Source organism: Myripristis murdjan, chromosome 23, assembly GCF_902150065.1.
Source record: "Myripristis murdjan chromosome 23, fMyrMur1.1, whole genome shotgun sequence".
NCBI lineage: Eukaryota > Metazoa > Chordata > Actinopteri > Holocentriformes > Holocentridae > Myripristis > Myripristis murdjan.
The window spans coordinates 10,022,579-10,039,417 of NC_044002.1; the positions used below are offsets into that span (position 1 = coordinate 10,022,579).

Consider the following 16,839-nt stretch of genomic DNA (forward strand, 5'->3'; position numbering starts at 1 on the left):
ACGCCACATTAATTATGCGTGTCTGCATCAGGAGAAATTAAGACATGGCAGTGTGGCAGTTTAGAGAGAGAGAAAGCGAGAAATGGAGGGGAAGGGAGGCGGAGAAATAGCAGTAAAGGAGGGAGAGAGCTCGGAGCAAGTGTCGGTCAAAGATTAAGACAGGACAGCAAGAGAGAAGAGGGAGGAGAGCACAAGGGATGAGGAGAAAAAAGAAGTGAGACATTAAAAAACAAGGGGAAAAAGAGAGCGAAAGAACCGAACAGCATTCCTATTCCCACACAAAAACCCAATTTCTAAACAACCAGCTAATTACAGAGTAGTGGAATATTAATGTCAGAAAAATTGAAAGATATGGAGAACTGAACATGTCAAATTAGCGAGTCCCTTGCAAACTCAAAATGGCTGACAACTGCATTGAGTAGGACAGAAAAACAAACATTTTTTGCATAAATAAAAAAGCACCACCAAAAACACAAATCACATGGCATTCACATGGGCCATGTCCTGATCACCTTCGAAAGTTTCTGTAATCAAACGCTATTCAGAGCCAAACCAGTGGCACAATCCCATCCTAATGAAATCAAATGTACTGTACTCATTTTCAAGTGTTTGTAACACATCTTTTGTAATAGCCGGTTCACTCGGCAAAATGGCAGGGACAGAGAGATCACCATCATCTCTTTATCTTATTTTTAAAAAAATTTTTTTGTTTGTATTTTTTGTTACTCCTGTTGCTCTGGTAACCCGTCTCACCTTTGTGCTCATACACTTCCCGTCACTTCTCTTGTTCCATCTCATTCATTCATGCAACACTGGCCTGTTTTGCTGTCAGCCACTGTATAATGTTACACTATCAGTCGTCATCTCTTATGACTGGATATCTGTGTGTGTGTGTGTGTGTGTGTGTGTGTGTGTGTGTGTGTTTAAGATCTGTCACCCTCCCCCCAAGTGTTCCAATTTGCTCGGCAATCGAACGACAGACACCCAAACTGGTTATGAACTGAGGGAATTTGGAGTAGTAAATTTCCTCTGGGTAATGATTTTGCCTGAACACAGATTTGGGGGAAAGTGACAGCTCTCGCATGTACATATGTGTGCGCGGGTGTGTTTGTGCTCATATTAGCCCACAACAGTAGGTCAGGGCTGCCTGCCAGCCTGCCCCCGCACTGGGTCCTGGACTCATTATATAGCTGTGTCCTGCCTGTTAACTCCCGCCTACCTGTGAAAATTTTTGCTGACGACGCCAATAAGTGGCACAGCAGAAAGTGTGTGAGAATGTGCGTCAGTGTGCCGATGCACGCGGGTGTTTGCATTATAACGATGCTTAATTTAATTTGTGTGTGACAGGGACGAGGCAGGTGAGTGCAGCAGAGCCAAATGTGCAAGCACTAAGAAGATGCTTAATTATGCATTTGTGAGCGAGTCTAAGTGCACCAGTAAAACCGATAAAAATTTCAAATCAGCATGTGCCTGCTGCAGCACCTCTGCACTGAGTCATGAGCGAGGGTGTGCATCCCTGTCAATCAAATTCCCCTGTTGCTTGCAACAATTATTTCACAGCTAAGGCTTCCTCAATCCAACCTGTATTACTGGATCACCACACAGACATGGACGCATGCGCACACACTCTCTCTCTCCAACATCAGTCCACCTCCAACGCTGGCCAAGGCCACATTTCCATGACAATTAAACACCAGAGGACAGCGGAGTCAGCCACCCTACGCAAAAAAGCCTTTTAAATGGAGATAGGAATGGAGAGGGGGAGTGAAAGAGAGAGCGAGAGGGGGAGAGAAAAGAGAGGGAGAGACAGTGTGTGGCCTGGATAAGTGGTCCCAGGATTATAGCTAGTTCCATCATAGCTTTGGTCCGTTCACTGCTTCCTATAAAAAGCTATTAGCATGTGAATGAATAGACACACAGTGGATGGAGTTTTCTAAAGCCCAGGAGCACTGATCCGCTATCAGGTGAGCTTTCCATAAACTGGATGGAGTATCTGGGAGGAAATAAAAAAAAATCCTTGCTAACACAGAATTCAGATACAGTGTGGTCTATGGGATGATGGCCAGTTTGGCTTGGATTTGTGGACCAATCTCAATGAAAGCCACAGACAACAGAGGCAACAGTCAAATATCACGGTTTGGAGCCAATTCACTGAATACTGGCAGCATCCAGAATGGTTTTGTCAGGCTGTGTGTACATTTTCTGACTAAGAACTTTGACGATAAAAAATAAAGTTCATTTGGGTGCAAAAGATTAAATAAATGAGCTTTACATGAGCTCATCAGCGGCCCTGCCTTGATAACACGTCTGTCTTGATAACAAAATACAAGTGACGTTCTGATCCTCTGAATTTTGGCTTGATCCAAGAAAAGCAGCTGATGGTTGGGACTGATTCAAATGTCACAGGAAAAACAAGAGAATTCTTTTTTAGCACTGGGTTTCTCTGTTTGAAAAAATGTGCAGCTCTAAACTCAGCTTGATGAGGATGTTGTGCACATGCAAGAAACAAAATAAGGAGGGATATGAAACATCAGAGTGTAGATCAATTATAGAGGAATTCATTAAAAAGCTTACTTATCTTACTTATGCCCTGGTGACAGAAATCCTGCCCCATCCTCCCACTGTCTCCCTCCCCATGGTTTATTTGTAGTGAGAAAAACAAGCAACTGAGTGGGTTGGAAAACTGACCACAAAAAGAACAATCAAGTGCCAAATGTGACAAAAAGTATGAGGGACATGAGATTCTTCAAAGCCAAAGCTAGTGTTGCGGATCATCAGTAACTGGTTGGATCTGTAAACTAGACATCTTTTTGTTTTTTTATTTTACAAAAAATCTTACTGTGATCAAAGCAGGCTAACTTTGCACTGCAGGTGCTAGAATAAAATGTGATGCCGTTGGTGCCAAAATGGCAGAATACTAAGAGTTACCAACATGGCAATGGGCAATAAAACAATGGGAAACAAGGAAGCCAGAGCCAAAATGTCATGTGATTGCTTACCTCCCTCTGCAGCACCAACTCTTTAGTGAACAGCATGGCCTCATCACTGAAGGGTTCTGCCACCTGCATCCCCCCAGGCACGTTCCTGGAGCCGCGTGGACATTCAATACCTGGCCAAAGACAACAAAAATGAAGGAGTCAAGGGTTAGCACAGCAGCTGATCAAAAGAACAGCGAGATTCCTCAAATACTTCCAACTTTATCTGGCTTTATCTGACAAAAACTGAGCAAATTACTTAATTGGATCTACGTGCCAATTTAAAAAGAAAGAAAGAAAAAGACACAGCAGCAGAAATATCACTGAAAGCCAGTAAATAGACTTGTATCCACAATTCTCTAGAACCCAGTGGCCCCAACAACTGATGCCACATCAAGCATCCTTTTCATCCCTCTTAAAAGGTCAAGGTCAAAATCATTCAGCCACACAATTACACGGAGGCACGTCAGTGGCACACTACAGATTAGCAGACTATACTAGCAGCAGCACTAAATGGATAATTGGTCATCGGGGGTCAATCCTGACTGCATAAAGCGCTTCTGTATAAACTGTTTCCTCTGAATAGCTGCCTGAGTTGGTATTGTGTCTTTTAGACCCCTTCAGGTCGACCTTGGTATATTTTCAGGGGCTTTTTTTGTGGAGTTTGCTAAGGAGTGGATTAGATACTGAGAGAGGTGTGTGTGCGTGTGTGTGCGTGTGTGTGCGTGTGTGTGTGTGTGTGTGTGTGTGCGTGCGTGTGTGTGTGTGTGGAGGGGGGGGTGCAATCTTCTCTTCATCTCCACTTACTTGCTCGGAGGGGAAAAAGAAAATGTATGTAATGATTGAGAGCATGAGTGTATTCAGGAAGGAGAATGTGTATATTTGAAGGTGAACGTGACTGGGTTTTAAGAGAGAGAGTATGTATGTCGCTCTCAGTCTTATAGAAACGAACTAAGTATGTGAAGTCCTCTCTCTCTCATACACAAACATTCTGTATGCAGAGCATGGGGCTCATGTGGTGCTCTCGGTTGGCCTCTGATGCCTTCAGCGGAGGAGCATCTCAAGCATCAATCGTGATGCCGCCCCAACAGGCAGCGTTGCTACTGCATAGCGGGTATGTTTGTTGCATCACATATGTATGTTCACCGACAGACAGAAAGACAGGCCTGTATAGTGCTGAACATGAAAATGTACAAGAAAGGGAGCTGAAAATGTATCTACAAAGTTCCTGAATTAATTAGCACACAGTCACTTTACTATTACACACACACACACACACACACGTCTTAGTAGTATTGATTTATGCAGAGTAACCCAATGCTAGTTTTAGGTGGGCGGTAAACCCTTCAACATTGTGCTAACAAAGCAACAGCAGTCTCCTAGGCTCTTTGTTCTCGTTCCGTCTCTCCCCCTCCCACTCTGCCTCTCTCTTCTCCTCTGTCTCTCTCTGAATCTCTATCTCGCTCTGCCTCTCTTGGCAAAAATCCATTTCAAATGTTGGTCTCCAATCCACTGTCAGTACAGCAGATCCAGGCTTTGTCTCTTGATGACAGCGAAAGATTGTCTGGAGTCTTTAGCTCCCTTCTTTCAGCCGTTCAGAAAGACCTGCTCATGTTCACAAATCTACAGCATTCTGCTTAATACCCCGGATAAGTCAGCAAACAAGCCTCCTATTTGGACAAATACAAACTCCATTTTGGATTGTTTTTGGGAGATGGTAAAGGGGAAATGTGCAACTGGGCAGTCAAGCAGCATGTGATTGGAGGCATCGGCTGCTCAGCCAGCACTCTCTCATGCACAGCAAACACCTACCACATGTACATGAAATGTGGAGTTGGCAAAACACAAGGCCCTTACAAAAATATACACGCAGGTACATAGACATGTACACATGCACGCGCGCACACACACACACACACACACACACACACACACACACACACGTCCTCTGCATCCTAAAAGAACATTTCAGCTTTCCCCAGGAGAGGCAAACTACAACAACTCCATTAGTCGCTAATAGCCAGTAAATAGTGTGGTGACCAGGATTAGCATTTAAATGGCCCACTGTGTCCTGAGCAGAGCAAAAAAAAGGGATCTGCAAATTTCACCAACTTAAATTTATGACTTTTTAAGACCTTTCTAATGCCCATTAGAAAGAAATTTAAAGCCATTTTTCGCAACCAAAGTGCACGCAAAAAGTAATTTGGGCTGAGTAGTTCTGTGTGTCAGGCTGAGAAAATGTCCCATCATCCATTCAACTGAATCGCTAATTTAATTGAATTTCATTGTATTTTTTTTTTTTTTTTTTTTTTTTTTAGGCCCAGATTCCAGATAAAAGTTACTGCCTTTTTCCTATTTGTATATTATTGACAATTCAATGTTTGATTCACACTGATGAGAATGAGATTGTTTTTTATTATTATTTCCATCCTGGCAAAAACCCACTCTTGTAACCATCTAACTAATCGATTAAAACTTCTTTTGTTAAAATTTGAGGTAATAACTGATAGCTCAGCAATTCTGAAGCAGTACCCAAGACTTAAAAGCTTCATGTAACCATTTAAGACTTATAATAACAGACTGATTCACATGAAGAACTGCTTCAGACTTTTAAAGAGGACCTGCAGCTGCCCTGAGGAGAGGAGATGAAGGAGGAGACACTGATGGCCAAGATCATCTAAAAGTATTTATAGAAGTGGACCAGGACAGGGCTTCCATGTGGGACATCCTGGCTGGAACAGTGCTGGGGAGAAGAGACAAGGAGAGATGAGGGACACAGAAAAAACAAAGGAGGAGGCAAAAAAAAAACAAAAAAACACAAGATTGTAGAAAAAAGGAAAGGAGGCAAGAGGGACAAAAAGCCAGATATATTTATAGTGAAATGCATACAAAAAGTAAACGCAGAGAGGGAGATATCCTTGACTTTCTGCTTGAGTTTGTCCGGGTAAGTATGTCGGCACTGAGCGATTCCTGAGAACAGTCCTTCAGCAAGAACAGTCAGGTGTAGAACAGAAAGAGGTCAGTTCATATCTGGAGTCACATACACGTTGGTACATTCATTCTAATCGACTGACGATTTACGTATCTGCACTCAATTTCCATGCATGCTCTCACACACAGAATCACTCAAGTCTCCTCCTCTGTTGCATTTAAACTAAGCCAGAGAGTCACTGAGTATAGCAAATTTCAACTTGCACTATGATACATGACTCGCTCACTTACACCTGGATACACATCTGAATCCAACTACAGGATATCAATCTTATCTGATCTCAGAGACAAACACGATGCATGCTGATATCTGTCGACACCAAACCACCTTACACACAGGGGCAAACCAACAGAATGCACAGCAACCTGCTGTATTGTGTTGCATTTTCATTTTTGTGAGCAACACACAGACAAATTAAAGCATGGCATTCTTCACATTAGCCTGAAGCCAGCACCCACACATACAACATCGATCATCATATTTGGTCTGGTAAAATGTTAAAAGTATTTCATTAAAAATGTGTGAGCTGGGTCTCAAATACACAACAAAAACGGATTTAATTATAAATGTTTCTTGGAAGAAGTAAATGCACAAGTGAGTAAACAAAAAAACTAGTCACAATATGCCGCCCACATGTGAAGCCCAGTGAGGAGAAAGGCACTTGCCTTCCCTGGACACCCATTTTTGCAGTTAACAAATTCTGCAAACCACCTCCGAACAAATTAAAACCATCAAAAATTTCATTTCATAAAACTGTGGCCTTATATCGCTGCTCCCCCCTCCCACAGACACACACCCACCATCACCACCACCTAACTCTCTCCATCACATCTCTCTCCCCTCATTTTCTTCTGTTGCGCTCAGTTTCAGGGGCAAGCAGGAACTGTGGAGAAGATGTAACGTTTTAATCTGCGATTCTGGATGAGCTGTGCGCCTGATGAAATACTGCCTGCCCCCTCAACTCACACACCTTTTCCGCTCAGACACACAAAAACGCACACACGGTTCCTCCTCCTCACCCCAACAGCAGTCCGTTCCTCCTCCCACACACACTCTGCACTGCTTGCTCTCTCTGCCTCCCTCCCTCTGTCTTTCACATACACACAACACACACTCAGCATATCAAACACAAAAGCAGTGGAAAACACATTTATATATACAATTTCACACATTTTCTTACCAACAGATAGCACACACACTCTGACAAACAGAACAGTGGCCTGGAAAAACTTTTATCCCCACACAGTGTGGTAGACACACACACACACACACACACACACACACACACACACACACACACACACCAACCAACTATCCCTAACCCTCTCCTCTGTCTATAATCTTGCCTTAATTCCTGCCTCTTTTCCAATTCTCTCTTGCTCTTTCAACCTTTTCTTCCCTTCATATCCCTTTTCCTCCAAGCTCCCTTCCTCCTTTCATCTGTCTCAGTGCCCATTTCTCTCTCCCCCATCTCCCAGTCTCTCTCAGGTGTAGGGATATTGTTTCTGCAGCATTTATGGCTGAGGGTTGAGGGGGTGAGAGAGTGTGGTGGATATAAGAAAGAGGGAGAAAACAAACACTCGGAGGATGCAGCAGGCCTGTTGAAGTTGGCACTGAAACAAAGCCTTAACTAGATATTTGCAAGCCATAACTCTACATTAGCTGCAAAAAGAAAACTGGCCAACAAGTTGTTTGCTCCTCATTGCCAAAAGCATTATTAAACTCTAGTTTCATAACCAAACTCTTGTATTATTAAAATGTTGTTTCCGCAATAGGTTCCTGCTGTCTACGCACAGTAAGATAGCAATAATTATGTAATACTTGCAGGCATCAAGACAGACCAATGGAAGCAGGGCTAGCAAGCATTCTGCAGCACATATATCTATTCTGTGGGGAGTGACCTTCACTCAAGCTCTAATTCTTCTCACCGATTAAAACCAACTGCATATATTTACATGCATTCATTTCTAGCAAGCAGTCTGACTGCCAATATGTATTTTTAAATCATGGTAATTGAATGTGTTTCCAGCACATAGCAAGAACTGGATTGAGTTGACCTCTCTTCCTCTGCTAACCAAGCCAAGATAATGAGCTCCATGTTGGAGAAATAGTTTTGGAGGGAGCGATGTGACAATGTGCCAGACATTGTCACATGTGGCTTATGTTTTTGTTCATGAAACTTAATTCATGAACAAGAACATAAGTCATAGGCTAGTCAGAATATCTCCAAAATTTCCACAGACATTTATAGGTACTTGAAGCATACAATTAAACCACTATGGATGTCACTAGTGTCTGTTAATGACTTAATTTAAGTTAATAACAGGCATTAACAGTTAGCATTTGTCAATCTGTTGACTGTGGAGACAATTATGTAAAAATGGACACAGCTAGCATTCATAGAAAACTAATCTAAAGTATGATATCAAATTGTACAGACTGGATGTGGATATAAAAGCTGGGGATTGGAGGATCTTTTTTGTTTGTTTGTTTTGTGGGCATTCATATTTCATTCCAGCATCAGTAAAATCAGTGTCATTCAATTTTTTCCTCACACCATTTCTCACCCACGGTCTGGCTCTCCATCATTGTACTCTCTTCCCCTGTTTCCAACCCTCAATCATCTCCCTGTCTCCTTCCCTGGATGCCATGCCAGTCAGTTACCTGCAGTGTTTCAGCAGTGGGTGTGGGATGCAGGTGACTGAGACAAAGATAAGAAGGAGTGATGCACCTAACAGAGGCAGCATCCCATTGTGGGAAATCTTAGGGTCGTTTCACTGTGCCCCTTTTTCTCATCTACATCTATCTCTCCCTTTCTCCATCATCTAAGGACAACACTCGAATGTAAAGGCTCATTAATCCAGGCAAGGCTTAAGCAAAGTTATGCCCATTCCTCCAAAAAGCCCTGGATCATCACTGTTCATCCTCCTCCTCTATACCCCCCATCCCAAGTCCCACCCCAATGTTGTGGTGTCTAGGGATAGATCTCTATACAAAACAATGTCTGAAGAACCTCCCATTATTTCTCTTTTTTTTTTTTAACTGATTTTCAAGGAAACTGTACAAAGTTCGCCACAGCTGTGCAACTATTCTATACAAAATAAAGTGTACTTAAGGTGTACTTTACTGTACTGTAAGTTGCTTGCTGAGTGGCTGAGAGGCCCTTCGAGGATAGGGGTGCATGATCGTGACTAAAATTAGCCTTTTTTCCCCCTAGGGTTTGTAACTACTTATACATTATGATTATTAGTTTCAATGAATTGAGAAACACAACTACCATTTTGCTAAGGTGGCATTTCAATGTCAAAACTTGTGACAATGAGTGAGAAATTGCTGCCCATGCCAGGAAATGACAGCACTGCATGCAGGTAGTTACACTGAGCTCTGACAGCTCTTGTGTGAGAAGAAACTTTTGTGTGTTCAACACCTTTTCTGCACTCGAGCTTCTTTTAGTTTTGATGGTCGGGGGCAGGCTCAGCAATGGGCCACTGTCCCCGCCCTTGTCCAAAACTGTGCTATAATTGGCATGTACCCTTCTCAACATCAGTGCAAATTAGAGTTAAGTTAAGAATGGAAAGGGCTAGAAATGGCATTTTTCTCATGTGCCATCCTGCACTCAAAATACACACACATATATGTGCTAAACAGACCTACTAAAAACAAAAAGGGCAGTCAATAATGAACTCTTCATCCAGTGAACAGACAAATTCAGTGCATCTACTTTTGTTGTGCTAACAGAGAACACACACAAATACCAACTGAATGGGTCCAGTGGCTAAAGCAGCTCCATCTCTTATCTCCCCCCACCCCGGGTCTGTGAGGTGTATGAATCTCAATAAGCTGCAGTGCTGCAGTCATACAGAAGGAGACTATTAGGCACAGTGGCGCACTGTAACTTGTTTTATTGCAGACTGTTTCAAGTTAATCTTAACAGACTTCGTACTATGCACAGAAAAAAAAAAATGCACACAGACATATTTTGGATGACACGTCTGCATATTTTATGCTCCACCTCTCCATCTTCTGCAAGTTTTATGCAGGTGTACACACAAACACACATACCCTTAGATATTAAACAAAAATCAGACAAATGGCACCAGGGCACGCTCCATGCGACAGCTAATGCTTCTTGCTGACACTCTAAATCTTTGTGTCCAAGTGACGGGTGTTTCATCTTTTTGACAGACTGCTGCTCACCATACCTTTCTGAGCAACTTTGAAAGCTCACTTCACCTGCCATGGCCCCCATCTAAAACTTCATCAAAGTTACCGAAGGTAGAGAACTTTTACGGCCTCCAACTACTTAGTCTCCCTTAGCTTTAACATGCCTTTATTCCCACGTATTTCACATCACTTGTGCTTTTTTGTCCTCCCTCTTTTCACCATGTACCCATTCTCTTTATCCCTCCCGTCCTTTCTGCCTCCACCTCCACAGCTCTTCCTTCACCTCTTCCTGCTTTCATCATCTTACTCTCATCTTCCTATACCAGCTCAAAAAACTCTCAATTCCCTCCCTGCATAGTAACCTTCCTCCTTTCGTTCAGAAACAGGATGACTACTCTAACCTTTATCAATCTTGCATGCGGAAGTGGCACTGGTCAGGACAGCAGGTGAAAAGAGAAGAAGGAAGGTGAATTGGGAGGAGAGGAAAGGGAACTTCCTATCCAACCCCTGAAGCACACCTCTAGCTGTCTTTGAAGCGGGGGCTTCCTTCTGCCCTTTTGCTTTGTTTTCTTACTCCTCGTTTTCCTTATGCACCTTTTTCTTCAGCTGTCAAGGAAAACTCTGCAAAACTCTGGAAAAGGAAGGGGCCTAGGCGGGAGGAAGATACTGAGGCTTTGAGATGCCTCACTGGAGAAACAGGGAGTGAGAGAGAAAGGTATCCCCTGTATCTCCCACCAAAGAGAGTTATCAAAAACAGAGTTCTTCCAATAAGCAGGGGGTTCAGCAAGAGAGAGAGAGAGAGAGAGAGAGAGAGAGAGAGAGAGAGAGAGAGAGAGAGAAAGAGAAAGAGAAAGAGAAAGAGAAAGAGAAAGAGAAAGAGAAAGAGAAAGAGAGAGAGAGAGAGAGAGAGAGAGAGAGAGAGAGAGAGAAAGAAAGAGAGAAAGAGAGAGAGTGAGTGAGAGTGAGAGAGTGTAAGGCAGAAAACCAGGACAACTACAATGGTAAGGCTAAAAAGAGAAAATAGGCTGCTGGCTAAGCAGACTGGTAGTTTGAATTCAATGATACCTGTATTGCGCTTCTGGTATTTTAAGGTAAACTTGCTGAGCTACCTGACATACTAACTGCCTTGTGATGACTTCATTTACAGTCTCAATTTGAAACAGGAAATGCTGGCTGACAAGATGATGTCTGACCCATTAGCATTAGTAATGCACAGATAGCAGTTTCAGAAAACTCTTCAACAGAATACAGGTGAAGTATCGTCTCAGAGGGGGAAAAGATTGGATGTTTTCCTTCAAATTACCACACATATCTGACTGAGTGATTACAGCAATGACAGGGGAACTTGAAAATCGGCATTGAATCTGTTGGTCAGTAATGGGCCTAAAAATCTCCCATGATGGAAAATAGAATGCTGCAGATATCAAGGCCTGATTTGCTGCAGTATGTAGCTATGGAGCATCAACAGTAAATTAACTTTGATATATAGGTCTCATTCATTTAAAGCATTCTGTTTAAATTTTAGTCTAACTTCCACCCTAATTCATCTTTAAAGTGAATTTTGTCATGACTTGTGAATATGAAAAAAATCATGGCTAATGCAATGGATGATTAATGCAAAACTTACTTAAAAGCAACCATATATGACTAGATCTTATATTCAGCTACATTTAGTCAGTGCTTATCCAGACAAACTTTGAAAAGGTGAACAGGTACAGAGCTCAGAGTCTTGGCTCAGGGACACTTTGTCAAAAGGTAAGCTGGCTCTTGCAGATAGCAAACCCAAAACCTTCTGATCACAGGACAGTCTGCCTGGCCAGACTGCCACAATTACATTCTAGTTTTTAGCAGACACTTGATTGTGCAGATAGCTCAAGGAGACTTTTACAAAACGCATGGCTTTTTGATGGGCACGCATTGTTGCAGCGTTGAACCTGTCACCTTTTGGTTATAGGATGGTTTCTCTTAGCATTAGACAACCACGCCACCAATTTGACTTTCAAGTCAACGAATACAGTGTTGAAGATCAAACCAGGAACTCTTGATGACTGAAGGATTGAAGTGGAATGCTTAGAGGTACATTAGGAGAGGCTTACACAGAATTAAGAGAATAAAATCAATAAATAAAGTGTCTAACTGACTGGTCAGGGTGTGGGAGGAAGTCAATGAATTTTAGCTTTTTTTGTGTAATTTACTTACGATATGTATGAAACACTTAGGTTGCTTTTATGAAAGTTTAATTTGATATTTTGATTTCCGGCTGCATAACAATGTATCAAATTATATATGCAATTAAACTTGTGAGATTGCTGGAGTAAATACTGTGTTTTCCACTTCTGTAACTTGTACACAAAAGCACTTTTCCTCAAAATCACATTTTCAGTTTATTGCATATTAAACACACTATATGCACTGCACACATCATTAGGGAGCCATATAATTTTGTGTATTGTCTTCTCCAATTCTAATTCACTGGATACTTTTTCAGGGACATCTGTATTTCATAAAAGACTTCAAAATAAGTCAGTACATTTTTGTAGTCAAATGAATACGTTATAGTCATGTGCAAATACATATATGTAAAATATCTTTTCATTAATAACTTCAAACTTCCAGTACCATTAAAAAGCTCACATACTGCTACAGGCCTATCTAACCTTATAATATTGAGCATATCTGAGCCATATGTTCTGAAGATCTGCTCTCCACACACACTGTTATCTGTTGCCGACATGTGATAAGACACTGGCTGAAGGGCTTCTGCTGTTTCACACACACAGATAAATTCAAGAGGCTTGGGGCAGCCACCTTATCACATGCACGTCATTTTAAACACAGCCCATGGTGGAGATGGGCGAATAAAACATGTAAAGATAACTTTGACAGAAAAGAGAATGAGGGAGAAGATAGGAACTGCTTGGATATTAGAGGTGGGTAGATAATAAGGGGATGTGTGTGTCTGAAGGCTTTTTCCATATAAGGAGCAGGGTCTAACATAGGTAACTAGAGTAAACATGCTTACGCAAAGAAAACCTGTGCACACAACATCTGTGTACAGAAAAAAATGAGGCCGTGACCCGCCAGACACAACATTACCACATTCAATCTCTTACCACAAAGAAAAATGAGGGAAGAAAGCAAAAAAGCACATAAAGCTACACCTATTTACCTTATGAAATGGAGGTGCAGGCAAGGACACAAAGAAGTGAGGGAGCAATCAGGGTATTACACAGAGACCTTTGATTTTAGCAGAAGCCGTTAAAATACACGAAATAAGTCAGGGATCGTTAATATCAATCAAGGCTAATCCAGCCTAATGTGTGTATTAAAGACAACAGGCGCTGTCTCATTTCCGGCAGATAAACCTTTCCTACCAGGGACAACCTTAATCAAATCCACTTGGGGGCTATCTGCCATAATGTGCTTATTGTGATTTGCTAATAACCTTTGATTAAATAAAATCATTCCAAAATGAGACAGACGCCGCAAACATGATCACACGCACATTTGACATTATCTTCTTCAACACACAGGAACTACCATATGTGACTGTGTGCGTGTGTATGTGCACATGTGTTTGTGCTGAATGCTGATGTATAATTCCTCTCGAGGGATAATGTCAAATACCAGCCAGTTTTAATGAAAGCTTATATGATTCTGTGCAGATTGCATATTGGTGGGGGTCATGTCAAAGCATCTTGCAGAAGGCAGTAGACACAAAAAAATTAATTACAAAACTCATCGGCAGACAACAAAGGCAATCAGAAGCAAATGACCAAAATTAATTAATGCGTCAACAATTCGGCCACGCATAATTAAATCAAATCTGAATATTTGTCAGAAATATATGGCATTTGTCCTACTAGAAACAGAGGGGCATTGTTTGGCTGGCAAACAAATGTGACTGACATGGAAATGGATCAAAATTGGCTGTTTTATTGCAACAATAACAGAGGAGTATCATCCATTGTGGAAGGGATCAGCATTCCTGCCATCGCCATGATCCAGGTGGATGTGCAAATCATAGTTGGCTGCCAAAGATACAGCCTCAATGTTAGTGTAAACTGTCAAAAGAGTCAAAAAGCTGAAATACTGGGAGTAGCCCTGCTATCAGTGATAAGAGCCTGTATTTCACTCCATCTGTACCCTGCCCTGAGCTTCATACAATCACTTATTTTGCTCACAGAAAATGGATCAAAAAGACTAAAACAATGGATGAATTTCTTACCTATTCATTATCTGTCCTCAGTACCAGTGTACTGTGCACTGGGTATGAGAGAGACAAGTGATAAAGAAGGGATTTGGGAAGGGTAAACTGACTGTTGCTGAATGCCAAAAGGTACAACTTAGGATTCAGTGCACTCACTCTCACCAAGTGGATCAGAGAACATTTCAAGTTTTCACACTCTGACCTTCTCAGAGAGTTTCTGTGGCAGGCAGGAAAAGGGAATACAAAAAGGTTGGAACACAGTGTTTTGGGCTTTGTCCAATCAAACAAATGAATAAATATTACCCAGCTCATGCAGGCTTAAAGCTCTGACTATACCTTCCTATAGACCGTAGCTCAACCTTCAGTTTACCTGGATGCAGGATGGTGAACAGGTCCATATGAACCACTAAGGTACAACAGAAAACAGATGGAGAAGGGAAATCGATACCAAACACGGCAGGGAACCAAAGCGCAGGTGGGGGAGAAGTCAAAGGTGACAGCCGCTTCATGCCAGCACCACTGATAGCAAGGAGGGTACACTGTGGTTGATGAATACCCCTCCCTATAATGGCTCTAGGACTGAAAGACTGTCAGCAGGCACACGGCTATGCTGCTGAGAGGCTTGACCTGTGACCTCCAAGCTAGCAGGGGACATAATGTGTGAGACGTACCAGCTGAAATGCACACACACTCTGGATGTATCACTCATCTTTCACTCAAGGATATTCAAATGAGCATTCATTTACAGCTAGAGCACCTGCGCAGGATTGGGTCCACTGGAGGACACCCAAGGACATCACCTTCAAACCAGAGAGAAAGAGTGGGGTACCTACCGGCAAGGAGGAAGGTGATGAGGCAGGTCTCTTTGGGCATGTAGAGCTTGAGGCGGGAGCCACTGAAGACATATTCTACCACTGCCTCTGAACGGCCAGCTCTCTGGAGGAAGGGCAGGAACTGCTTGGCTTTCTGCGTCTCCTGGTGGAGGAGAGAATGACAGAGAGGTTGGGGAGGCAGGTTGGCATGAGGGCGACAGAGACAGAAAGAAAAAAGGGCAGAGAGATAGGATTAGATAGGCACCTAATGAGGGCTATTTGATTTAATCTAAAATGCCCTTTCCTAGAAGTTACAGCTATCATTTATTAATGTAAAACGAGCTGTGAACCAGAATCCAGTGACACATTTATTCTTATGCTCTTGGTCGGTTCTTTCAATACTTGCGAGCATGAGTAACTGACTCCCAGCGAGCCAAACTAATTGATGTCATCAGCAGATTTTCTGGTAGCTGCTCCACTGCTGGAGATCAACTTTATAGACTCAAAAAATACTGTTTTTCTTCTTAGGCATCTAAACTCAAATAAGGTTTTTTTTTATATTAATAGCAACAATGTCAAAAAAAACAACAACTCCCAAATCCCCCTGGATACAGTATCAACACATTTAAAAAGGGTCCCCAATTCACCCTCTATGGAAGATAGAGATTTCATCAGCCAAATGGAATGTAAACTAAAGCAGAATTCAGTTTATTGACAAAGCAATCCATTGTTTTTTTTTTTTGTTTTTTTTTTCTAGACATCTTCAAATCTGGGTCTGGCCTAATGATGTCCACAGTGCTGCTCTGTGGCACGTCTGGAACCCTCATACAATCAAAAATAAGTCTCTCTCTCGCTCTCTCACTGCCTCTATCTCTGTCTCCGAGGGTGAGTCACTGGCTTATTGGTGAGCCTGGGCCAAAATTACAAGCAGAACTAAATCATGTGTATTCAAGTGGGGCCGGTGAATCGTTGTCAGGGGAGATTCATAAATGATTGAGGAAAAAAAACAAAACAAAAACAAATAAAAAAAATACGTGCCTACTCCAGGCATGAGCGCGTAGGCACAACAGACCAGTGAGTCATGGTCCAAGAGAATTAAAACATGGTATGAAGAGAGAGGAAGGAGGACAGAGATACCGTAGTGTCTGTGGCGGTTTGGGCACAGAGTAGGAGCTTATGGTGGGAGGTAAGGAAGGATCAAATAAGGCAAAGGATACAGTGAGTAATTCACTGCTCAAACAAAGATGTCAGCACTAACAAACAAGTGTGGCGTGTTCTCAGATTATGTAAGGAATCTTATATTTTTGATTTGTACTCATGCTGGTGTAAAATCCAAAGACTGCACTGATTCCACACTTTCAGAAAGTTTATTTTAAAACAAACTGATCTATACATCCTAAAAAAAAAAAAAAAAAAAAAAAAAAGTGGCATGCATCAGGCTGAGGTTTTGGATGAATTTATATTTTGTTTTGAGGAATTTGTACAGCAGTTCTGCATTAGTAGAAAATACAGTAGAGAATGTAATGGCTGTCTTGATCCTATTTTTATATGTCCACTTGCCAATAGGGCTTAAATTTTGACAGAAAAAAATAAAAATAAAAACGATGAGGGTGTGATTTTTGCTGCGGTATGTATCAAAGGAATGTTTTCTATGTCTAGAGATTACCACTGGTAGGACTCTGTAAC

At 41.9% G+C, this 16,839-nt stretch overlaps 1 protein-coding gene across 1 annotated transcript in view; it reads right to left on the reverse strand.

The window, feature by feature from the left end:
• Window positions 1-16,839, reverse strand: part of snd1 (staphylococcal nuclease and tudor domain containing 1) — a 191,369-nt gene that overhangs the window by 126,941 nt on the left and 47,589 nt on the right. The window contains exons 15-16 of the mRNA XM_030045402.1: window positions 15,175-15,316; window positions 3,000-3,109 (exon numbers count right to left, since the gene is read on the reverse strand). Of these exons, the coding sequence (XP_029901262.1) occupies window positions 3,000-3,109; window positions 15,175-15,316 (252 nt within the window). The remainder of the gene's footprint in view (window positions 1-2,999; window positions 3,110-15,174; window positions 15,317-16,839) is intronic.